This window comes from Erinaceus europaeus, chromosome 1 (genome assembly GCF_950295315.1).
Source record: "Erinaceus europaeus chromosome 1, mEriEur2.1, whole genome shotgun sequence".
Lineage (NCBI taxonomy): Eukaryota > Metazoa > Chordata > Mammalia > Eulipotyphla > Erinaceidae > Erinaceus > Erinaceus europaeus.
The window spans coordinates 179,729,243-179,750,964 of NC_080162.1; the positions used below are offsets into that span (position 1 = coordinate 179,729,243).

The window sequence follows — 21,722 nt, forward strand, 5'->3', positions numbered from 1 at the left end:
CTGGCATTTTGTGATTCTGTGTCTCTGAGACAGAGAGGGAGGGGAACCAGAGCACTGCTAGGCTGTGGCATATGGGGATGCCGGGGACCCCAAATATCAAAGTCTGGTGCACTGACTGCTGGCATTATCTTGAGCCCCAGCCCCATTATATATTTTTGACATCACATTTCACATCCTTAGTTACTTCTTGTAGCTATTACTTATACTTTTGTCTTTTAACATTCATGCTTGCTTTATAAATGCTGAATTCACACTGCCTTTACCAGTGAGATTCTTTTCTTTCCAAAGTGTCTTCTTTCAATTTTGTTCTGTTGTTTCAAACTTAAAGAAGACAGACCCTAGGGAGTCGGGTGGTAGCGCAGTGTATGTGGTGCGAAGCACAAGGACCGGCTTAAGGATCCCAGTTCAAGCCCCCGGCTCCCCACCTGCAGGGGGTTCGCTTCACAGGCGGTGAAGCAGGTCTGCAGGTGTCTATCGTTCTCTCCCCCTCTCTGTCTTCCTCTCCTCTCTCCATTTCTCTCGGTCCTATCCAACAACGATGATATCAATAACAACAACAATAATAACTACAACAATAAAAAAAAAAGGGCAACAAAAGGGAGTAAATAAATATTAAAAAAACTAAAAAAGGGAGTTGGGCGGTAACGCAGCGGGTTAAGCGCACGTGGCGCATAAGGATCCCGGTTCGAGCCCCTGGCTCCCCACCTGCAGGGGGTTCGCTTCACAGGCGGTGAAGCAGGTCTGCAGGTGCCTGTCTTTCTCTCCCCCTCTCTGTCTTTCCCTCCTCTCTCCATTTCTCTCTGTCCTATCCAACAATGATGACAACAGTAATAACTACAACAAGAAGACAACTAGGGCAACAAAAGGGAATGAATAAATAAATATTTTTTAAAAACTAAAAAAAAAAAAAGAATTTTTTAAGAAAGGACATACCCTATAAGTAACAAAAGGGAGTAAATAAACAAATAAATATTAAAAAAAAAAAAAAGAATTTTAAAAAAGACAGACCCTATAATTTTTTTTGTGAGGCAAATTTAGTGTTGATGGGCTCCTTTATTCATTTAATTTCTTTTTTTATTACTTTATTGGAGGATTAATGGTTTAAAATCAACAGTAAAACATAATAGTTTGTACATGTGTAACATTTCTCAGTTTTCTACATAATAATTCAACTCCCACTAGGTACTTCTGCCATCATGTTCCAGGTCCTATCCGTTTAATTTTTGTGTGATAACTTTTCCATGAAAAATATTCTTGATTAGAAGTTTCCTCTTCTGGCACTTTGAATATATCGTTGCCACTCCACTCAACTCCCTTTTATCTGAAAGCTGTCTAATAGGGGGTGGGGGGTAAGGTTCTGGGGTTTCCTTATAGGCAATCTGTTTTTTCTCTTGCTGCCTTTAAGATTCATTAACTTACGACATTTTTTTATCATAAGATGGTATGGATCTTTCTCAGTTATCTTATTTGGATGTCTGTTTCCTTCCCCAGGTTAGAGCAGTTTTATTATTTCAATAAATTTTCTACCTCTCTTTTTCACTTCTCCTTTTGGTACATTTATACTATGAATATTACTCTACTCTGCTTGACATTGCCCCATGGGACTCCTAACTTGGTCTTCATGTTTTAAATCCTTTTTTTCCCCTGTGATTTAGAGAAATATCTCAACTGGTAGAGTGTGAGACTTGTATGCCTGAAAGTCCTCATTCAATCCCTAGAATCACATGTGAAATAAGTATTTTAAAAGATTAAGGCTGAAGGTAGACAGCATAATGGTTATGCAAACAGACTCTCATGCCTGAGGCTCTGAAGTCCCAGGTTCAATCCCCCACACCACCATAAGCCAGAACTGAGCGGTGCTCTGGTCAAAAATATAAATAAATAAATAAATAAATAAATAACATCTTTTTGCCTTTTGTTGTTTGAGCATCACTGCCCTGTCTTTGAGTTCATAACTCTAGTCTTCTGCTTCATCATTTTTCTTTCTTTTTTTTTTTTTCAGATAAGTTGTTGTACTCAACTCCTCAGTGACTTCTGCTTGGTACTTACTTATATATCCTTCTCTACTAAAGTTTTCACTTTCTTTATCCTTTATTCTACCAAGTTCAGGGGCCATGTTTATGATCACTGCTTTTAATTTTCTATTTGGTAGATTGCTTGCTTCTGTTTTATGAAGGTTTTATTATTATTATTATTTATTATTATTATTGTTACAAGATTATAAGATTACAAGACATAGTTCCACACCACACTCACCACCTAACTTCTTTTTTTTAATATTTACTTATTTATTCCCTTTTGTTGCCCTTGTTGTTTTACTGTTGTAGTTATTGATGTTGTCATTGTTGGACAGGACAGAGAGAAATGGAGAGAGGAGGGAAAGACAGAGGGGGAGAGAAAGATAGACACCTGCAGGCCTGCTTCACTGCTTGTGAAGGGACTCCCCTGCAGGTGGGGAGCTGGGGGCTCGAACCAGGATCCTTACACAGGTCCTTGTGCTTCGCACCACATGCGCTTAACCTACTGCGCTACCGCCCAACTCCCTCACCACCTAACTTCTATGTCCCCAATCTCCCAGTGATAACCACCATTGTTCCCACAGTCTTAGACAATTTGTTTGCAGGTTCATTTGTATCAGTTCTCTAGATTTTACCTATGAGTGAAACCATTTGGAACTTGTGTTTCATCTCTTATTTCACTAAGCATAATCACCCCAGTTCCATCTATATTGTCCCAAAGGACACAAAATTATCTCTTTTTTTATTGCAAAGTAGTATACCATGGAGTAAATATCATATAATTTCTTTAACTAGTCATCTGTTAATGGACATTTAGGCTGCTTCCACTCTAGCTATTTTGAAAAATGCAGCTGTGAACATAGGGATGTGTATGTCCTCATGAAGATCCTTTTTTTTTTTTAACCACTTGCCCCATGAAGATTCTTTTTTTGAAGAACAGTCCTATTTGTTACATACTTTTGTTGGTTTTTTTTTTCATTATGTTTAACTCTTATTTTCACATCATTGTATTAGGCAATGTTCCTTACAAAGCTGTTGTTCCTTACAACCTTCAAAGAATGGCTTTATATATGATTGTACATCATCATTCAACTTTGCCTTATTTTTTGGTTGCCTCTCAACTTTTGTATTGTCTAAGGAGTCTGTTTTATTCTTGACCAGTCCCCATTGTTAAAGAGGGATCTCTTTTAGCACATAACTTCAGGGTGATCAGAGATCAAGTTTCAGCATTTGAAAGTGTCTTCTTAGAGTTAGCTGCAAGAATCAGGGCTCTAGGCAAGTGTATGGTCTTCTTACCGGAAAGTACTTACCAGTGTAAAGACAGCACCACCACCCGCCCCAGACTCTGTTCCCTAAGGTATACCCTTCAGCTGTGCCACAGGGGACTGTTGGGGGTGGGGGGAGTAATGTATCAGGAGGTGTGCTGCAGAGCATCTATCAGTTTTTCAACAAACCTTGCCCCTCCCTCATACAGTTATCCCTTCTTCTTCTTCTAGCGTTTGCCCTTCTTCCGTAGCCAGTCAACAGCGTCAGGTTGAGCCTGATGTAAAGTTTCGAGACCTCCTTTGAATCTGGAGAGGTGGCAGTCGTTGACTATGTGGGTCATTGTCTGTCTGTAGCCGCAGGGGCAGTTCAGGTCGTCTCTGGCTCCCCAGCGATGGAACATAGCGGCGCACCGGCCATGGCCTGTTGGATAGCAATTGAGGAGGGCCCAATCATAACGTGCTAGGTCAAAGCCGGGTTGACGCTTGCAGGGGTCTGTGATGAGGTGTTTGTTCTTTACCTCAGCTGACTGCCAACTCTGTTTCCAAGAGTCTGGAACAGAGAAGTTCAGTGTAGGCGTAGGGGACCAGATTGGATGAGACGTCAAGCGTTGAACAGGGTGGGTGAAGATATCCGCGTATATTGGCAGGTCCGGTCGAGCGTAGACGTGGGAAATGAAGTGTTTCTTGTAGGCAAATGACATCTGCCTGATGCTGTATCACCAATTGATCAATAAGAACGCGTTTGGCAAAGGACAGCCCCTCAACATTAAGTTGGAGGACTCGAAGAGCAGGACCAACAGCTTGAAAGCTGTCAGGAGCTGCTTGTTGCTGGCTTTGAAAGTGACTGGGATCCATGTGGATTCAGTCGGCTAAGAAGGATCGTCAGTTTCCCCAATGAATGGGTACTCACGGGATGCACCACGGGAAGGTCGATCCAATGCATCCCAATATCCCTTATACCCATTCTTTCAGATTACTGAAGAAGAGAAGGCAGATAGCATAGTGATTATGCAAAAAGACTTTCCTGCCTGGATGTCTGACATTCAACACACCACCATAACACCCAGTACCACCATAAGCCAGAACTGACCAGTGCTGTGCTGGGGGCAGGAGTGGGGGGGGGGGGGTGGGAGGGGTTTCAGTTAGTGAGTATCCTTCCCATATGATTTAGATGCTTTTCAAATTGTTCCTTTTACAAGGAGTCCCAAGGTAAGTGAATCTGTGCACAAACCCTGGAACAAGGGCAGGCTTTTCATTTCCATTTCCTGTCACCTCTTGGTTCTCCTGGCTTCCAACCATCTTGGTTCCTAAAGCTAGATGTCTGGGGAGGCCAGTCTGCAGTGTAGGTTCAAGAATCAGCATGCCCGATGGAGAGCAGGGAGAAGCTCTGGAATTGTGAGGTCCCTCCCAGTTGTGGGTGGCTACGTCAGAGTAGGGTTTCTTGGCAAGCCTACCTTCCTGACTGAAGTATTTTGTTGTGGTTCTACTTCTTCTTGTTGTGAAGGAACTGTTCAACTCACTCTTAGGTTGCCTTCAAGGATCATTGTTCCATATATAGTTGTATTCTTTGGTCTCTCCATAGAAGGAAGTGAGCCCAGAAACTTCCCACACATCCATCTTGACCCGCCTCCCAGTTGGAGCATCTTTCTTTCTTTGTTTTCTTTTTTTTTTTTTTTATTTTCAGCAAGAGCCACTCAGCTCTGGCTGTTAGTAGTGCTGGGGATCAAACCTAGGGTCTTGCTTGCAAGTACTGTCTGCCACTGTTTCACTGTCTTCTTGCACCTTCAACTGTAGCATTTCTTAAACACTAAGATTTCTAGCCTTCAATTTATACTGAGTAAAGCAAAGTCTCTGGAAACCACACTCCATGTTCCTCTGCTGGAATTACTTTAGAGTGCAGTTGCTTCCATCACCCAATTAGATAGAACAGAGAGAAATTGCAAGTGTTAGGGGGAAATAGGGACACTTGCGGACTGATTTCACTGTTCTCAAAGCATCCCCCCCTGCAAGTGGAGCTCAGAGGCTTGGGCCTAGGTCTTTGCACATGGTAACTTGAGTGCTTAACAGGGTTTGCTAATGCCTGGCCCCCAAACCTATTGCTTTTAAATGCCAACATTAAAAACATTATTTCTGGAACTTCTCATTGGATTTCCTGAGACTGCAAACAATAAGTGGTCTCCTGTAATTGTGATTGTTCCCTCATCAACAGAAAGTTGTCACTTCAGAGCAGCTCCCATTTCTGCTTCTGCTCTTTCTGTCATAAACACAGGTGGGACCAAAAAGTTCTCTCTCACCACAGTGTAATACTTTATTTAAATGGTATATTAATTTAAATGTTTTAATCTAACATACAAGCCATTTCATTATGAATGTATGCCTTATATTGTAGTTGTTGTTATCATCTGTGCTCCATCTGTGACTTTCAGCTCAATATTCTTCAAGCGGGTAGAAACAATGCAATTATTAGGGAAGTCATTTGTCTGTTTAATTGTCATGGCTGTGAAAATAAAGGCATATTCTAACTTTAAAGACCAGGTGGTACACTCAGTTGAGTGCATATGTTACAGTGCACAACAACCTGGGCTTAACCCCCCTAGTCCCCACCTGTAGGGTGAAAGTTTTATAAACAATAAAGCAATGCTGCGTGTCTGTCTCTCCCTCTATCTAATAATAAATATATAAAATGTGTTCTTTTAAAAAATAATATATATATATATATATATATACTTTTTTTTAATCAGAGCACTGCTCATCCCTGATTTACGGTGGTATAGGGAATTGAACCTGGGACATTGAAACCTCAGGCATGAGTCTTTTCATATGACTATTATGCTATCATCCCACCCCGAGTACTTTTTTTCTTGGCGTTCTCTGGGGAATGAAGAGTACTGTGCATAGACAAAGCTGGTGACTGTGTTTAAAAGAAGGGGGGGGACTAAATCATGAAGAATAAACCTTGAGGAATTATTATTTTTATATATTTGTTTATTTAAAAAAGGAGACATTAACAAAACCATAGGATAAGAGGGGTACAACTCCACACAATTCCCACCACCAGAACTCCATAGCCCATCCCCTCCACTAATAGCTTTCCTGTTCTTTATCCCTCTGGGAGTATGGACCCAAGGTCATTGTGGGATGCAGAAGGTGGAAGGTCTGGCTTCTGTAATTGCTTCCCCGCTGAACATGGGTGTTGACTGGTCAATCCATACTCCCAGCCTGCTTCTCTCTTTCCCTAGTGGGGTGGGGCTCTGGGGAAGCAGAGCTCCAGGACGTATTGGTGGGGTCATCTGTCCAGGGAAGTCTGGTTGGCATCATGCTAGCATCTGGAGCCTGGTGGCTGAAAAGAGAGTTAACATACAAAGCTAAACAAATTGTTGAACAGTCATGGACCTAAAAGCTGGAATAGTGCAAATGAAGTATTGGGGGGGGGTCCTCCATTTTTTAGATAGCTAGTAGTCATATTTTAGTTATATTTAAAAGGGCCTGTAGCTATACTAGTTTGTTTTGTGTGTTTTTTTCTCTGAGCCTGAAATCTGATATGCAGGTAGATCCAAGTTATTGTCTGGGGAGGTGATGTCATGGCTGGAAAAGGGACAGAAAGCTGGATCAGGGAGAGAGAGTAGCTCCCGAATATGGAAAAGGGGTATAAATATTGTTGACTGTAAACCCCATCTATTTGATTTGGTCTGGGGCCCATATTTAGCTTAGGAGCCTATATGACCTCTGCATCCCTGTAGATCTGAGCTCACATTCTATGGTCATGAGTAGGAACATTCCTAGCTGCCCCAATTTCAAGACCCATCTTCCTCAGGTGTAGCATAGAGTATGTTGTCCAGCTTCCCTTCAAAGGATGGAACATCCTCTACCATTGTTGATCCAAGTGGAGGGTAAGGACCTATGTGGGCCCACTAAGGGGTATTTTGTTGTTCCTGATAGAGATGACCGGTAACAATGGACAGAGGGATTTATTTGAGGTCTAGGCCCATCATGTCTGTTTGGGAATCTCAGGACTCCCCAAATAGGGCCCCAGCTGATGGTGTAGCCTGATAGTGACTAAAGAGTCATCATTAAAGTATGCCAGTCTCTTGCCCTTATTCAGCTTTTGCAGTCCTTGCTTTGCTAAAGTTAGCTTTGGAGTGAGTGAGAGAACTGTAATAGGAAGTAGGTGTGGAAAGTATCTAAGTCTAATTAGATACTATTTCATTATAAACTTGATACTGACTCACTGCAGACTATTGTGTACTTTTGCTTTCAGGTATACATTTTGCCCTACTTTATGGATACATGTGGACATATGCTCTATCTCTTGGGACCTGGTCTATATCTAGGTTTTGGGACTTTGTTAGGAAGTCAAGCACCTGGAATGGAATTAGAGGATACTATGAAAGGAAAGGTCTCACCCAAGTAATGAAGCTGAAGGGTTGACATTCCACACCTGAAGTCTCTGGACATAGTCTGAAGTGAAGCATGCTGAGGTGGTACTCATTGTGTTGACTAGGTTGGGATCAGTGGATGCAATATTATTTGGTATGAACTGAGAGAAGCATGCAGGAAACTGCACCCCACCCTAGAGGTTCCAGGACTAGGAGAAATATAGGCTCTGTAGTGGAAATGTGAGGTTCCTGCTGTCTTAGGGTTCAAGAAGACAGTAGATAGTTATTGTTATAATCACATTACTTGGTAATTGGGTTAACTTTGAAAAACCCCTTTGTTAGGATTTGCTGTATCATACCCAATATCACCATAATTTATGTCCTTTGACATTATTTGTATATAGCTGTGCCACTGGTTGCTTCTGTTCTCCCTGGTCTAGGCCTTTGAGAGAGTCAACATATCAAAGACTCAGCCTATGTATTAAAAAGACTCAGTCTGTGCTTTAAAAAGTCTGAGACAGACAATCAATTTTCCCCTCTCATAAATAGTGATTTATATGACTACAAATTAATAGGGGTGTACATAAACACCATTCCTACCACCAAAAGACTGTGTTTCATCCCACCCACCACCCACCCCCTTACCCCAGGGTTTTTACTTTGGTGACCTACTGACGAATTATTATTTTACCACCTTCCTTTTGTGTTGTCAATTTTTCCTCCAGGCCCGGATTATATCAAACAGAAATTTCAGGAAGGTGTAGATACTAAAGAAAATCCAGAAGAAAAGGTACCGGAAAAGCCTCCAACACCCAAGGAATCACCTCATTTCTATCGGAAAGGCACTACACCCCCAAGGTCTCCAGAGGCAAGTCCCAAGTCAAGCCATTCTCCACAGCCTTCCCCAAAGCTCACGAAGAAACAGAACCCCAGCTCAGGGGCAAGACTCAACCAAGTCAAAAGGAGTGTGGCTGATGAGCAGGTGATGGCTGTTGTCAATAAGCCCTTGATGTCAAAGGCTCCCACAAAAGAGGTGCGAGCAGCCATGCCCCAGTCCAAGTACTCTGGCCACCACCACGTCCCCAACCCCAGTAATGGGGAACTGCATTCTCAGTACCACGGCTACTATGTGAAACTGAATGCCCCGCAGCACCCTCCGGAAGACATGGAGGAAAATAGATTGAGCCCGTCTTCCTCAGCACTGGTGTACAAGCCATCGCCCAACAAGAGGAGTCCCTCTAAATCTGTGACAAAACCAGTTGCCAAAGAAAGCAAAGCTGAGCCAAAAGCTAAGAAGTCTGAACTTGCTAAACCAAAGAATCCAGCGAGTAATGATTCAAGCCCGTCTTTGGAAAACGAAGCCAATTCAGTAAGTTGTATAAGAAGTGTTTTTCCTTTCTTTGACTGTTTCAGGTATCATCAGTCAACTTGGGGAAACTTTCAGTGTGTGTGTGTTGGGGGGAAGACGGGCTCATGTATGCGTCTTAGCATACATTTTGGACAAAAGTTCCAATGAGCAAAGGGCTCTCCAGGCAGAAATCCCACCCTCATGTCCATTCACCCTCATCATGCAAGTAGGTTGAGCTGTTACCAGCTTGCTAATGGTGATACATTTCATCAGACCTGTACCTGCTCTTCTGATAAATCTTTTTTTTATTATCTTTATTTATGTATTTATTGGACAGAGATAGCCAGAAATTGAGAGGAAAGGGGAGGTTGAGAGGGAGAGAGACAGAGAGACACCTGCAGCACTGCTTCAGCACTTGCAAAGCTTTCCCTCTGCAGTTGGGGGCCAGCTTGAACCCAAGTCCTTGAGCATTATAACATGTGTACTCAACTAGGTACACCACCACCAGACCCCCCCACCCCCAATAAATCTTCATGGCAGCTTTTTGTTGTTGTCGTTGTACAGGTTTCAAACAAAGTATAGACTCGATGAATTAAATAACAAACATTTTTTCAGTTTTAGAGGCCGTGGAGTCTAAAATGAAAGTATTGATCAGCTACCTGGTGAAGACTCACTTCCAGGTTCATAGGCCATAGGCCATCTTCTCACTGTGTCCACAAATGGGTAGAGAGATTGCAAGCTCTTGTATTTCTCTTCTTCTAATAACACTAATAGCATCATGGGGACTTTGCCTTCATGGCCTAAACTGTATTTTAAAGGCCCCACCTCCAAATACCATTGCATTGGGAATTAGGCTTTCAACATTTGTATTTGACATTGTGGGGACACAGATATGCAGTCCAAACAGTAAGTAGCATGGAACTAATTCTGTTAACTAGAAAAGGATCATGGCCTCTGCCAGGGGCCAGACAGACACTGACAGAGCTCTAACTAGGAAGAGGATTGCATTGCAATTAATATATGATTTTTTCCCTTATATTGGATTGTCAGAAAAGTCATAATGCATTTTTGCATGGGAAAACAAAAATAAGTCATGACTATTTCAACAACCGGATAGATAGATAGATAGATAGATAGATAGATAGATAATTTTTTTCATTTTTCTTGCCACCAAGGTTATTGCTGAGACTTGGTGCCTACACAATGAATCCACCATTTCTGATGGCCTCCCCCCCCCCTTTATTTTGATAGGAAAGAGAGAAATTGAAAAGGGAGGAAGATAGTCACCTGCAGCACTATTTCACCACTGACTGCAGGTGGGGATTGAACCTGGCTCCTTGTGCATAGTATGATGTGACTCTACCAAGTGTACCACTGCCTGACCCCATCAAAGAGTTTCTAGTGCTTCTTTTGATCTTGATAACAGCATCTTTAGAGAAAAAGAACATCTCTTCTGTTATGATCTATTCTAAGTAGTTAGTTTGAGTTTTATTTAATTCACTAGGCTTTTCAACTAGAACGTTTTGTCTTTCCCCAATGAGGAATAAAATTTCCAGCCATTTAAGAAAAGTATTCGATCTACTAACTTCTCGGCATATAAGGGTGCTTGAAATTTCAGTTTCTGTTCTGGTAGCTACTAGTTTTATTAGGAGTTTTATGTATATAATGTTTTTACTATTGAGGCTGCTTTATGTTATTGATGAAAGTCTGTATCCTTAGTTCAAGTGGGACTGATCCTTTTTAAAACTACTGAATTTATAAAACTCTAAAGCTAAATATTCATTAACAGTTTGACCAACTGATCCATTTACTTTTGTCATATACATCAGGAAGAAGCCACAGACCTACCCAGTATTACTGGTGGTTTCAGAGATATATTTGAATAAAGGTATGGGCTAGCATCTTGGCCAACAAGACTTTAACTGTCAGTTGATTTTTGCCCTAGTCAGTTTATTCATAGGAACAAGTAGTTGAAATTGCTCTTTGAAATGTCTTTGGTTTTGTTTAATTTGCTAATATATGCAAACACTGGTCCTCTTTTTTTTTTTTTTCAAATTTTGTATTTTTTAAATAAAAAGTAATCAGACTAACTGAATTAAGTCTTTGACAGTCAGGCTCCAGAGGACAGTTTTCAAATCAGACTGACTACTCAAATCATTCATTAAAAATAATAATAACATTATTATAGCAGTATCCTGATCTTATAACTTTAGCTGTGATAATAGCACTTTTAGGGAGCTGGGTGGTAGTGTAGAGGGTTAAGCACACATGGCGCAAAGCATAAGGACGGGTGTAAGGATAACAGCACTTTTGAATTTCTTAAATGTAATAATTTACTTCTTATTTGATGTTCAGTATTTTTAAAATATTTTTATTTATTTATTATTGGATAAATACAGAGAGAAATTGAGAGGGAAGCAGGAGGGAGAGAGACAGAGAGACACCTACAGCCCTGCTTCACCACTTGTAAAGCTTCCCCCCGTAGGTGGGATGATGTTCCGTATTTCTACTACTCAGTATTTTTACACACAGGTTAATGGAGCTTCACCTGCATATTAGTACTAACCAGCCTGATTTGTGAGGGAAATTCAAACAGTGCAAGACCATATTGTTGATACTTTGGAGTTGCCTGATCATGGGCTTGACCTAACGGAACTTCCCAAATTAAAGAATATGCCCCAGTGTCCTGTACACTAGGTTGAGCTACCTCTCATCTATCCTAGTCTAATAGAAACATCACTAGCTGGAATACTTGGTGAGTTTATAGCCTCCTTGTTTAAAAACAACAACAAAAAGTATCTGATTCATGTGTTAAGTTGGTCTGATTCTTGGACTTAGCCAATCATCCTCCTTAGAAGGATGACTTCTAGGGTTACCTTTATACCCCATCCTACCCTGCGTCAGGGAGAGAAGGTCAAGCAGCTTTGACTTCTAATAATGAGAGTATTGTGACATTTTTAACAGTTAAGTGTGTCTCCCAACTTACAAAAGCTGCCTTCCCTACTCCAAATTAAGTTGGTTTTTGCCACCAGGGTTAGCACTGGGGCTTGTTGTTTGCATGATAAACCCACCACTCCCAGCAGCCATTTTTATTCTTTTTTCCTTTAAATATGATAGTACAGAAAGAACTGCAGGTGAGGACCAGGGTGTTGAACCTGGGTCCTTGTGCATAATAATTTGTACACCACCTGGCCCCGTAAGTATTTTCTTCAGAGACTTAGGAACTGACAAAATCACCATAAAAGTAATCAGTGAATGAACTTGCAAACAAAGATTACTACATGCAGTCTTGAGCTAGGAGCACACATGATATAGATTAATAGTTTATAAATGATGTAAAAATTCATAGAAATATTCACAGTAAGGGGCCGAGCAGTAGCACAGTGGGTTAAGCGCACTTGGCGCGAAGTGCAAGGACTGGCGTAAGGATCCCAGTTTGAGCCCCTGGCTCCCCACTTGCAGGGGGGTCACTTCACAAATGGTGAAGCAGGTCTGCAGGTGTCTTTCTCTCCCCCTCTGTGTCTTCCCCTCCTCTCTGTGTCCTATCCAACAACAACAACAGCAATAACAATAACAACAAGGGCAACAAAAATGGGAAAAAACAGCCTCCAGGAGCAGTGAATTCATAGTGCTGGCACTGAGCCCCAGTGATAACTCTGGGGGCAAATAAATAAATAAATAAATAAATATTCCCACTAAAGCTAAACTGTGAGCAAAACTCAAACTGAATCAGTAAGTGCTCTCTGTAGCCAGCTATGCAATCCAGTTTGAGAATTAAATGAATAGGTGTATAACAGGCTAGCTCATCTAGGCTTATATAAGTAAATTCTGTGATGTTAGCATAATGGCAGAGTCACCTGACAGTGCATTTCGTAGACTGTAACCCCATTAAACAATACATGGCTGTGCTTATAAAATTCTTAGTTCCAGTGTCTAGATTGTACTCAAAAGTATTATTCAGTAGTAAGCACTGAGTTCTACAGTGCTTCAACATTATGGTAGTTGAAGCGTGAATAACTTGATAAATATTCCAGAGAATTTTGACTCATTCATCCTCAGGATCACCCTGGATATTGATCTTCAAACTGGGAAACATGCCAACAGAACAAAGTAGTTACCTGAGTGGCAGAAAAAGAAGGACTCTCAGTTGAGCTCACACATTACCATGCCTGAGAACCCAGATTCAAGGCCCACCTCACCCCCCAGACTCCCCATCCCCTGTTGCAGAGGCAAAGCTTCACAAGAAGTGGAGCAGTGCTGTAGGCATCCCTTTTCTCTGTCCTGTGAAATCAAATATTTTTTTTAATTAAAATAAGATAAGGATGATGGCAGGGAATATTCTACAACCTTCCTCGAGATATTTGAGATTCTTCTGTGCGGTGGTTAAATACGGACTCGTATCCCAAAAGACCACATTCTGTAGGATAGCAAACTTTTTGTAGGATTTGCAATGTGGAGTGTTGATCTTCACCCCTTCTCAAGACTTCCTGCACTTTCTTGTTAGCTTCTACCATGGTCAGCTTTTGAGTTGACTTTGAGACTTAACTGATTTTTAAATGATAAATGTTAAGGCTTCTCTGGCACATATCTTTAGATTAGTTTTAGATTTACATAAGCAAACTTTACTAACTCTTAAGCAAAAAAAAACTCCTCACAATATAGTTTCTTAAAGAAATCATTTCTTTAAAAAGAAAATGTATAGAATCACCCATAATTTGATTTTCTAACTCACTGATTATTTTTTTTTTCCAGTCAAGACTTTGCCCTGCTGCAGCTTCTTCTAGGACACCTGCCCCAGTCAGTCTTGAAAAACAAGACCGACTTTTTTCATTTTGCTATTTTAGGCTACAACTGGTTACCACAGTCATATTTATGAAACTTCACCTTAAAGCTTTCCACTCTGTCCCTAGCCTAGATATGTGAAGAACACAAAGGTCATGGCTTAATATCTTTCTGTCCACAGCACCCCACCTAATTTTCCACCTGGTTACTACCTGAACCTCTATTGCTTGTTTACCCTCGTCTTTCCTGAATCATCTTAAAAACAGCTTTGTAAATGCAACTATACTGGTGGGATGACAATATATGTGATCATACAAGAATATATAAAGTAAAATGTATTCAACTGAAAATACATATACATGTATCTGTCTATATATGTAGATGTCCACACACATATATTCATAAAAATACTAATCAAACTCTTAAAAGGATCTATGAAATGGGAGGTAAAGGTCCAGACACACTGTGATTATGATTTGAAGTTGCTGTCAACAAAGACTTCTTATTATTTCATTCTCCCTGGTATCTACTATAAAGCGCTAAGCCTGAATACGTTCTTCATCTTTCTTATTATTACCTTTGGAAGTCAGTAAGTTAAGTCCACCGACCCAAAAATTAAAATGACCCCACAATTTTAACACATACATGAACAAAATCTAATTAAGGTCTTTAAGGTAGTCACAGCACTACCTTAATCCCCATGCTGAGTTAGGATATTGAAAGGCCAGTTCACCAAGTTGTAAGAGTTTCCTACATTATTCCAAATTAGCCATAATTAAGGAGCTGTGTATATTAGAACACTTGTTTAAAATACAAATATTATAAAGAGCAGTCTGTCACTACTAAGATTTTATCTTTTCCTGTTTCTATTGAATTATAGGATACAAATGCAAATGCCATTACAGAGTACTTGATGGAAAAATTTTATAGGTGATCCTTAACCAACTCCAGGGCTAGGGTCCCCAACTCTCTGCACATTTAAAATTAAGTATAACCTGTAACTCTCCAAAATCTTAATTACAAATGCCTTTGTATCTATGGATGATTGGTTTCAGGATCCACCCCAAGGCAGCCTCAAGCACTCAGGACAGTATAGTCAGTCCATGAGTGGCTGAATTCATCAATGCAAAAACCCCAGAGAGAAATAATCCCCAACCCCCATATAAAGTGAACTGCATTTATATCAAACCTGTTATTCAAGGGTCAGCTCTATTTTTAAAGTAAAGCCCGTAGCTTTAAGTTTAATTCTGTTTTTCTTTTAAACAGCTGCACTGCCATGAGCAGATACCTTTCTCAGACAACTAGAAAATGAAATGATCACTCATGAAGAAGAAATAAAAAATTACCTACATAGGCATACTTAATGCATATTATGCCCAACCTGGCTTGTAGAGAGAGACCTGTAGTCAGTGTTTATCCCTCCCCCCCCCCCCACTTACTTGCAGGTTAGGAACTAATGTTTCTCTGTGCTAGTGCTCCTGGTCTCAAAGGCACCCATTTTTTCTTTCTTCCTCTCTCACCCTGATTTTACTAATCACCCTGTTCCTCATTTAGCACAGCGAATTAATTGTTCAACAGGCACATCCGCAGCACCTGGAAAAGTGCCAAAAGATAAGTTGGCTCTAAATACTGGGTGTCTGAATGAACTGGGCAACCTGATGTGTAAAATGCATGTAACAGAGCAAGGCAGGAAGGCCTCCTGCTGCTATAAAGCTCCTGGTCTGGAGGGGAGACGGCAATTAAACAAGAAATGGTAGATGACACAGTGTGAAGTGTTAACCGGGACACAGAACAGAGTGCTCTGACCTTGACCAGGTAGGCATAGCCTCATCCAGGAAGAAGCTTCTCCAAATGATGTCTAACCTGTGCCCTGGACCCTGCCAGATGAGCACAGGACCCATGCAAGTTCTAGTCTTCCCTACTCACATTCTCACCCCAAAGTCACTCCAATACAAGGAGGAATATTCAAGTAGAGTACGGCCGTTTCCTCACCTCGGAAATAATATAACTACCAATAAGGCAATGCAGAACACTTTTGACACTGTTACTGTTCCAGTAATAATAATAATAATTAATAAAATACAGTTACTATTTTAATAGTAAATGCCAAGGTCATGCCTCAGCGACGAAAATTGCTGAGCATGAATGGCTTTAAATAACCAGGTTAGGGGACCTTGACCACTTGGCTGTACTTATTAAAATATAATTGACTCTGTGATTTGTTAATTATAATTCTATTTCTGACATGTTATGGCTGAGAGAAGAGGAATTAGACCTGTAAAGTAATTTCCAAAAGTGTCCAACATTCCAGTTGCAGTCCATACTATAAGAATGGGGTAGTACTCAGAAAGGTCAGGAAATGGCAGCCGAGTGGTGCAGCCAGTAGAGCACACATTACCATGCACAAGGACTCAGGTGCAACAGCCCTCAGTCTCTACCTGCAAAGATGCTGCTAGAGCAGATAAACAGTGCCACAGGTGTCCGTCACTCACCCTCTCTATCCCCCCTCCCTCTCCATTTTCTGTCTGTTTAAAAGGGAAAAAAATCAAGAAAACAAGAGCCAGAGAATTTTATTTTGAGTTTCTGAAGACTTTATTGCCTTGTAGGTTTTACTCTGACACACTAATAGCCTCTGTCAGGAAATAAATAGTTCTTCCTACTCTGCATTACACCTTAATAAAAAATGCCAATAATCACTAGCTCCTAGCCTTTTATGGTAGTGTCTCATTGAGACTATCTTGTGTCTTAAAGTGAATCAAGTACTTGTTTAAGTGGCAGCTCATTTTTAAGTGAAATAGCGTAATTATCATGTAGTGTGTGAGACAGTTTTGTTAAATTTTACTGGTTAAGCTCAAAAACATGTCTTGGAAGTAAACTATAATTTCCTAATAAAGTTCTGTGAAAATAATAATAATTAGAAAATATTACCTTAAATTTGTAATAAGCATGGCTAAATACTAGTGAGTTAAGCATTCAATTTCTAAGAAGTTAGGAAAACATATTAAATAGAATCAAAAGAATTAAAACCATAAAAATAATGAACTTTATTAGCAAAGAGCATAAACTACTAAGGAAATCGAAAACAAATGCTATGTTAGGGAGATGCTAGCTGGCACAATATACAAGGCACCATGTTTTATCTCAGAACCATGTAAGCCAGACCTGAGTTGTACTTTGGTCTCTCTCCAACCTCTCGTAAAAATAAGTGGATGAGTTGCCATCTCTCTCTCTCTCGCGCGCTCTCTCTCTCTCTCTCATCAACACGCCTCTATTTCATTTTTAAGTGAAAGTTCAGCGCTGGCTCCATCTAAATAAAGCATGGCTGGGTTTGGTCATACCTTTTGAAGCTGTTATTATTTATGCAACTACATTGGGCTTTTAAATCTTAGGTAATTGAACTTGTAAACAAATTTGTATACAGATATTAACATGGAAAAGTCATGCTTATTTTATTCTGTTTCATTTCCAGGGCCCTAATTCAGTCATGATCGTGCTTGTCATGCTGCTGAATATCGGGTTGGCCATTCTTTTTGTTCACTTTCTAACCTGATTGGAATTGAGAAAGGTAAGACCAGCCTTAATTTCTGTATATTTAAAAAACACACAATATTTTCCCATATTTAAAATTTTATGTGTGTTTTAAAAAACAAACAAACAAAAAACCTCCATATTGTCCTTCACTTTAATTTTGGCTGTGCCTGGATGTGATTCAACATAGTTACTTAATGATCTAACTGTTTTGACCCTCAGTGAAGTCATGACAACTAGCGGTGTTAGCCCACAGTTCTCTGCAGTGGTGTCATCAGTCCTTTAAATGGCACACCCCAGTCAGACCCAGACAGAGGGAAGGAGGCTTGGAATTAGGATGGGATCGCAAGAGAGCTGAAACTTGGAAAATTCAGCCAGAGGACCTGTTCGGTTCCCCGGGGGAATGCTTTGTGGCTTTGGGGTCCTCTGAGAGCTGCAGCAAGCAGCCATGGTGGAGAGCAAAACTTAATAACCATTCTTTTTTAAAATCTGCTGAAACAGCCCCATCCGGCGAAGTTCTTGGCATTGGCTACTCCATCTGTCCTAGCAGTGTGTGACTAAACTGGAAATGTATGGAGATGCATTTTTTTTTTGATGGAAGTCAACAGCTGCCTTACAATTTTACCATCTGACGTTTTTAGTAGGGAGCTGGGGAAACAAACGACTGCCTGAGGAATGCGGTCAGAGGATTGTGTTGCTGTGGCCACGCTTCCAACATTCACTCCTATCTCATTAGAAGTAATAGGTAGCAGCATCACTCACCAGTCTTATGCCATGACCTGATGCTGTAACATCTCCTGGAATGTTCTAGGGGAGAATGTTTCGTTCGCTTTTGCACGACTATGTTCATTTTTGCTGTTTGTTTAAATATGCTGATGGTCATCTGCAGTGTGCAGACCTGGCCAGATGAAACACACTCATTGCATCTCACGGAAAAGAAACCATGAAATCCTACAGAAAATGTGTATTTTGATAGCAATACATCATTTTTTTGTGTCATTTAGTCTTCCTTAAACCTGTACAAGTTATTTATTTATCTTGAAATGTTAGCAATTTCAAAGGCATTAACCTTTCTAAAGAATAACTTTAATTTTAACAACTGATATGAATTATTTATGCACTTAGAAGGTGCTAAGTTTTAAAAGCTGAAAGACGACAGAATCCTAAGACGTATAGTCAAAATGTTGCATGGATTGCAGTAATCAGTGTTTAAAGGATTTGGTTTCATTGCTGACGTACTTTACAACCAAATAAAATCTTGTCAGTGGCTATGTTAATTCCCATGAAAGTTAAGCAAGATGCTATTAATAACTACTCTGCTCTTCCTTTCCAACATAAATTTCTGTTGAATACATTCAGGTATGTTAAATCTGTGTTAAATCACTGCTTCTCAGTTTTATGCCTTTCATGTTTTTCAAAGTCCTTTTGTAATTCTACTTCACATTTTAAAGGCTTAGACATTTTCATTTAAATCTGTCTTTTGCAGTCCTTTGTTATTCTGACATAATCTGATTTTTTTGTTATTTTATAATTTATCATTTACTACTCAGAAGCATGCTTAGAGAAACTACATGGTCTTTATAAAAATAATTATTTAAAAAGAAATCGGGGAGGAAAGATAGCTATTAAATCACCATGATTGCAGAGAGGGAGCTACTCGTAAATATCTTCATGATCTGCACGGTATAATCAGTTTCTTTTTGCCATACTTGCTACCTTTTCAGTGCAGAAAAACTAAGTCACATGTTCACACAGATATGAACTGAGTACTTTGTCACCTGCAGGGTAGTGACCCAGTGGTGGTTTTTTTTTTTTTTTTTACAAGAAATACGATTATGTTGAGAATCCTGGGTATTACCAATATGGAATAAAGAAGAAAGCAGAAAGAGAACAAATGAAAATTACAACTTGTATATTTTATTTATATTTTACATTTTGCTTTGACTTTTAAACCTAGGAAGTATGTTTTTAACCCAAGAAACATGTAGGTTCCTATGGTAGCCTCAGTACTCTGACAGCTCCTTCCTGACCCCGTGGCTCTTCTTGCCGGGAAAACTGATTTTTTAAAAAATATAAAATTATTTAATCTTATTGTTTATTTAAAATGTGTAATGCTTTGGAAATAATGGGTAACAGATAACTAAAGGATATGTTTATAAAGTGAGCATGTTGGTTCCATTTATAAATATATGTATGATTTATAAGCTTTTTTAAAAAACAAAGCTCAAATTGTTGGTATTTTTCTAAAATGTGCACAGCTGTATTTTACATGAGAGGCTCTTTCTAATGGGTTGTTATACTGTACTCTACATTTTGGACAGCACATGAAGTCTGCCAATGTACTTAATAAAACATGACTTTGTTTATTTAAAGTTTCTTGCTGTGAAAAGAACTCCCTACCTGTGAGTTCCTTTATTTATAACCCTTGAAACCAAAATGTATAATGTACAGTTTTCACAACTGTATCTGCTCTAATAAAAAAAAAAGTTGGTTATTAATAAAGCTGCAAGTGTGTTTCCTTTCTGAGTAAATTACTATCTTGAGTTACGTGAAATTTTCTGTTGGTGGTGGTGTTGAAAGATCTGCTGAAAGATGAATAGGAATGGGAGGGAACTACTTGAGGAAAGCACACAGTATTATAGCTGTATTGCACCATTATTTCCTCTTACATTTCTTTCATCCTGGACCTTTCAGATATTATTTTTGTCCAATCAGATTTTGTCCAAATAAAATTTTTCTCCAATAAGATCTCACTGATCTAGTTGCTTCCTCCATTAATTGGATTAGTACCTTATCCTGGGTTTTAACTTGGCTCCTATTTTTCCAGAAATCCTAAGGTTGAAGTATCTCTCTCTCCTGCCTGGATGCTTTTCAGTTAATTAAATAGTTTTTACTATTGTGCCTCCCAACAAATTGATATGTTGTTAAAGGCCCCTGCTGCGTAAATGCATCATCATGCAATTCAATAAACCTGCTGCCGCAAAAACTTCCAGCCACTGGACTGGCTCCCTCTGAGGCTATCCTCAGAGCTGGTGTTTGCCTGCTGAACACACAGGAGAGTTGCTGAGAGGTGTAATAAAAAGGACCTTCTCCAAAACAGCTTCCCGTGGAGCTGCCCTGGTGCTCTTAAATCCCCAAATTAGTCACTCTTGTTATGGACTAAGGTGTTAGAGACTCCCATAAAAGTACTGCACAAAAGTAATCACACCTAGGTACTAAAGGGATTTATCAATTCAACAAAACCTAAAAGAACAGAACACAAAACAGACTCCTTTTAGAGCTAACAGTCTTTAGGAAAAGGACAGGGTGCTAGAAAGAATATTGACTCCAGATTTGTGGCCAAATCACATTTGGTACTTGAAGTCAGAACAAGGCTAAAGACTATGTGACTGGGAAAACTGGAGAATATTTGACATGCCCTTGTGGTGCCTGATGCCCTAACTATTTCAAGAGTCCTCCTGGTGAGCAGGCTCCGCAGACATACATGCAACTTGCAGCTCTGCTTCTAAGGTGCTTTTGGAAAGTTGTGTGGCTTCATCCTTCCAACTTAGTATATAGCTGTAGTCACCCTGCCAGCACAGGGTGATGGCTTATCAGACTTAGATTATCTCAGGTTGGAGACTTAGCTGTGTCCAACATTCTCTTCTTACCCCAAAAGTACAAAGAAAAAATACCTTTCTATTCCGTATGACCTTTTAAAGAGGTTTGTGGGACCAGAAGAAAATACATAGAAGGGAGTCGGGCTGTAGCGCAGCGGGTTAAGCGCAGGTGGCGCAAAGCGCAAGGACCGACATAAGGATCCCGGTTCGAACCCCGGCTCCCCACCTGCAGGGGAGTCGCTTCACAGGCGGTGAAGCAGGTCTGCAGGTGTCTATCTTTCTCTCCTCCTCTCTGTCTTCCCCTCCTCTCTCCATTTCTCTCTATCCTATCCAACAACGACAACATCAATAACAACTACAACAATAAAACAAGGGCAACAAAAGGGAATAAATAAATAAAATAAATATAAAAAAAAGAAAGTACATAGAATACAATGAGCATGAATGAAATTCTGGCTATGGTTATCACTGGATCCTTCTCTTAACCTCCTGGTTTCCTCATCTATAAAATGGGCATGGTGAGGGCTAGGTGGTGATACACCTGGTTAAGTGCACATGTTACCATGTGCAAAGATCAGGGTTCAAGCCCCTAGTCCCCACCATGCAGGGGGAAGAAGCTTCATGAGTGGTGAACCAGTGCTGCAGGTGTCTCTCTGTTTCTCTCCCTTTCTATCTCCCCCTTCCTCTGCATTTCTGGCTGCCTCTATCCAGTAAATAAAGATAATAAAAAAATTTAAATGGGCATACCCATAGTATTGACCTCACTCAGTGATTGTAAGACTGAAATGAGCCTATTGAAGTGCTCA

The 21,722-nt window shown here is 40.1% G+C and overlaps 1 protein-coding gene and 1 long non-coding RNA gene across 4 annotated transcripts in view; one reads left to right on the forward strand and one right to left on the reverse strand.

Moving 5' to 3' along the window:
• Positions 1–19,815, forward strand: part of JPH1 (junctophilin 1) — a 117,459-nt gene extending 97,644 nt beyond the window's left edge. Inside the window, exons 4-6 of one of the 3 annotated variants that reach the window (XM_007525797.3) lie at positions 8,385–9,028; positions 17,259–17,354; positions 17,540–19,815. In XM_007525797.3, coding sequence (XP_007525859.1) covers positions 8,385–9,028; positions 17,259–17,339 — 725 coding nt within the window. In that variant the 3' untranslated portion in view covers positions 17,340–17,354; positions 17,540–19,815. The remainder of the gene's footprint in view (positions 1–8,384; positions 9,029–17,258; positions 17,355–17,539) is intronic. The other 2 variants (XM_007525799.3, XM_060200009.1) reach the window with 2 other exon arrangements.
• LOC132540907 (uncharacterized) overlaps positions 6,378–21,722 on the reverse strand; it is a 120,240-nt gene continuing 104,895 nt past the window's right edge. The window contains exon 4 of the long non-coding RNA XR_009552082.1: positions 6,378–6,623. This is a non-coding gene — a long non-coding RNA (uncharacterized LOC132540907). The remainder of the gene's footprint in view (positions 6,624–21,722) is intronic.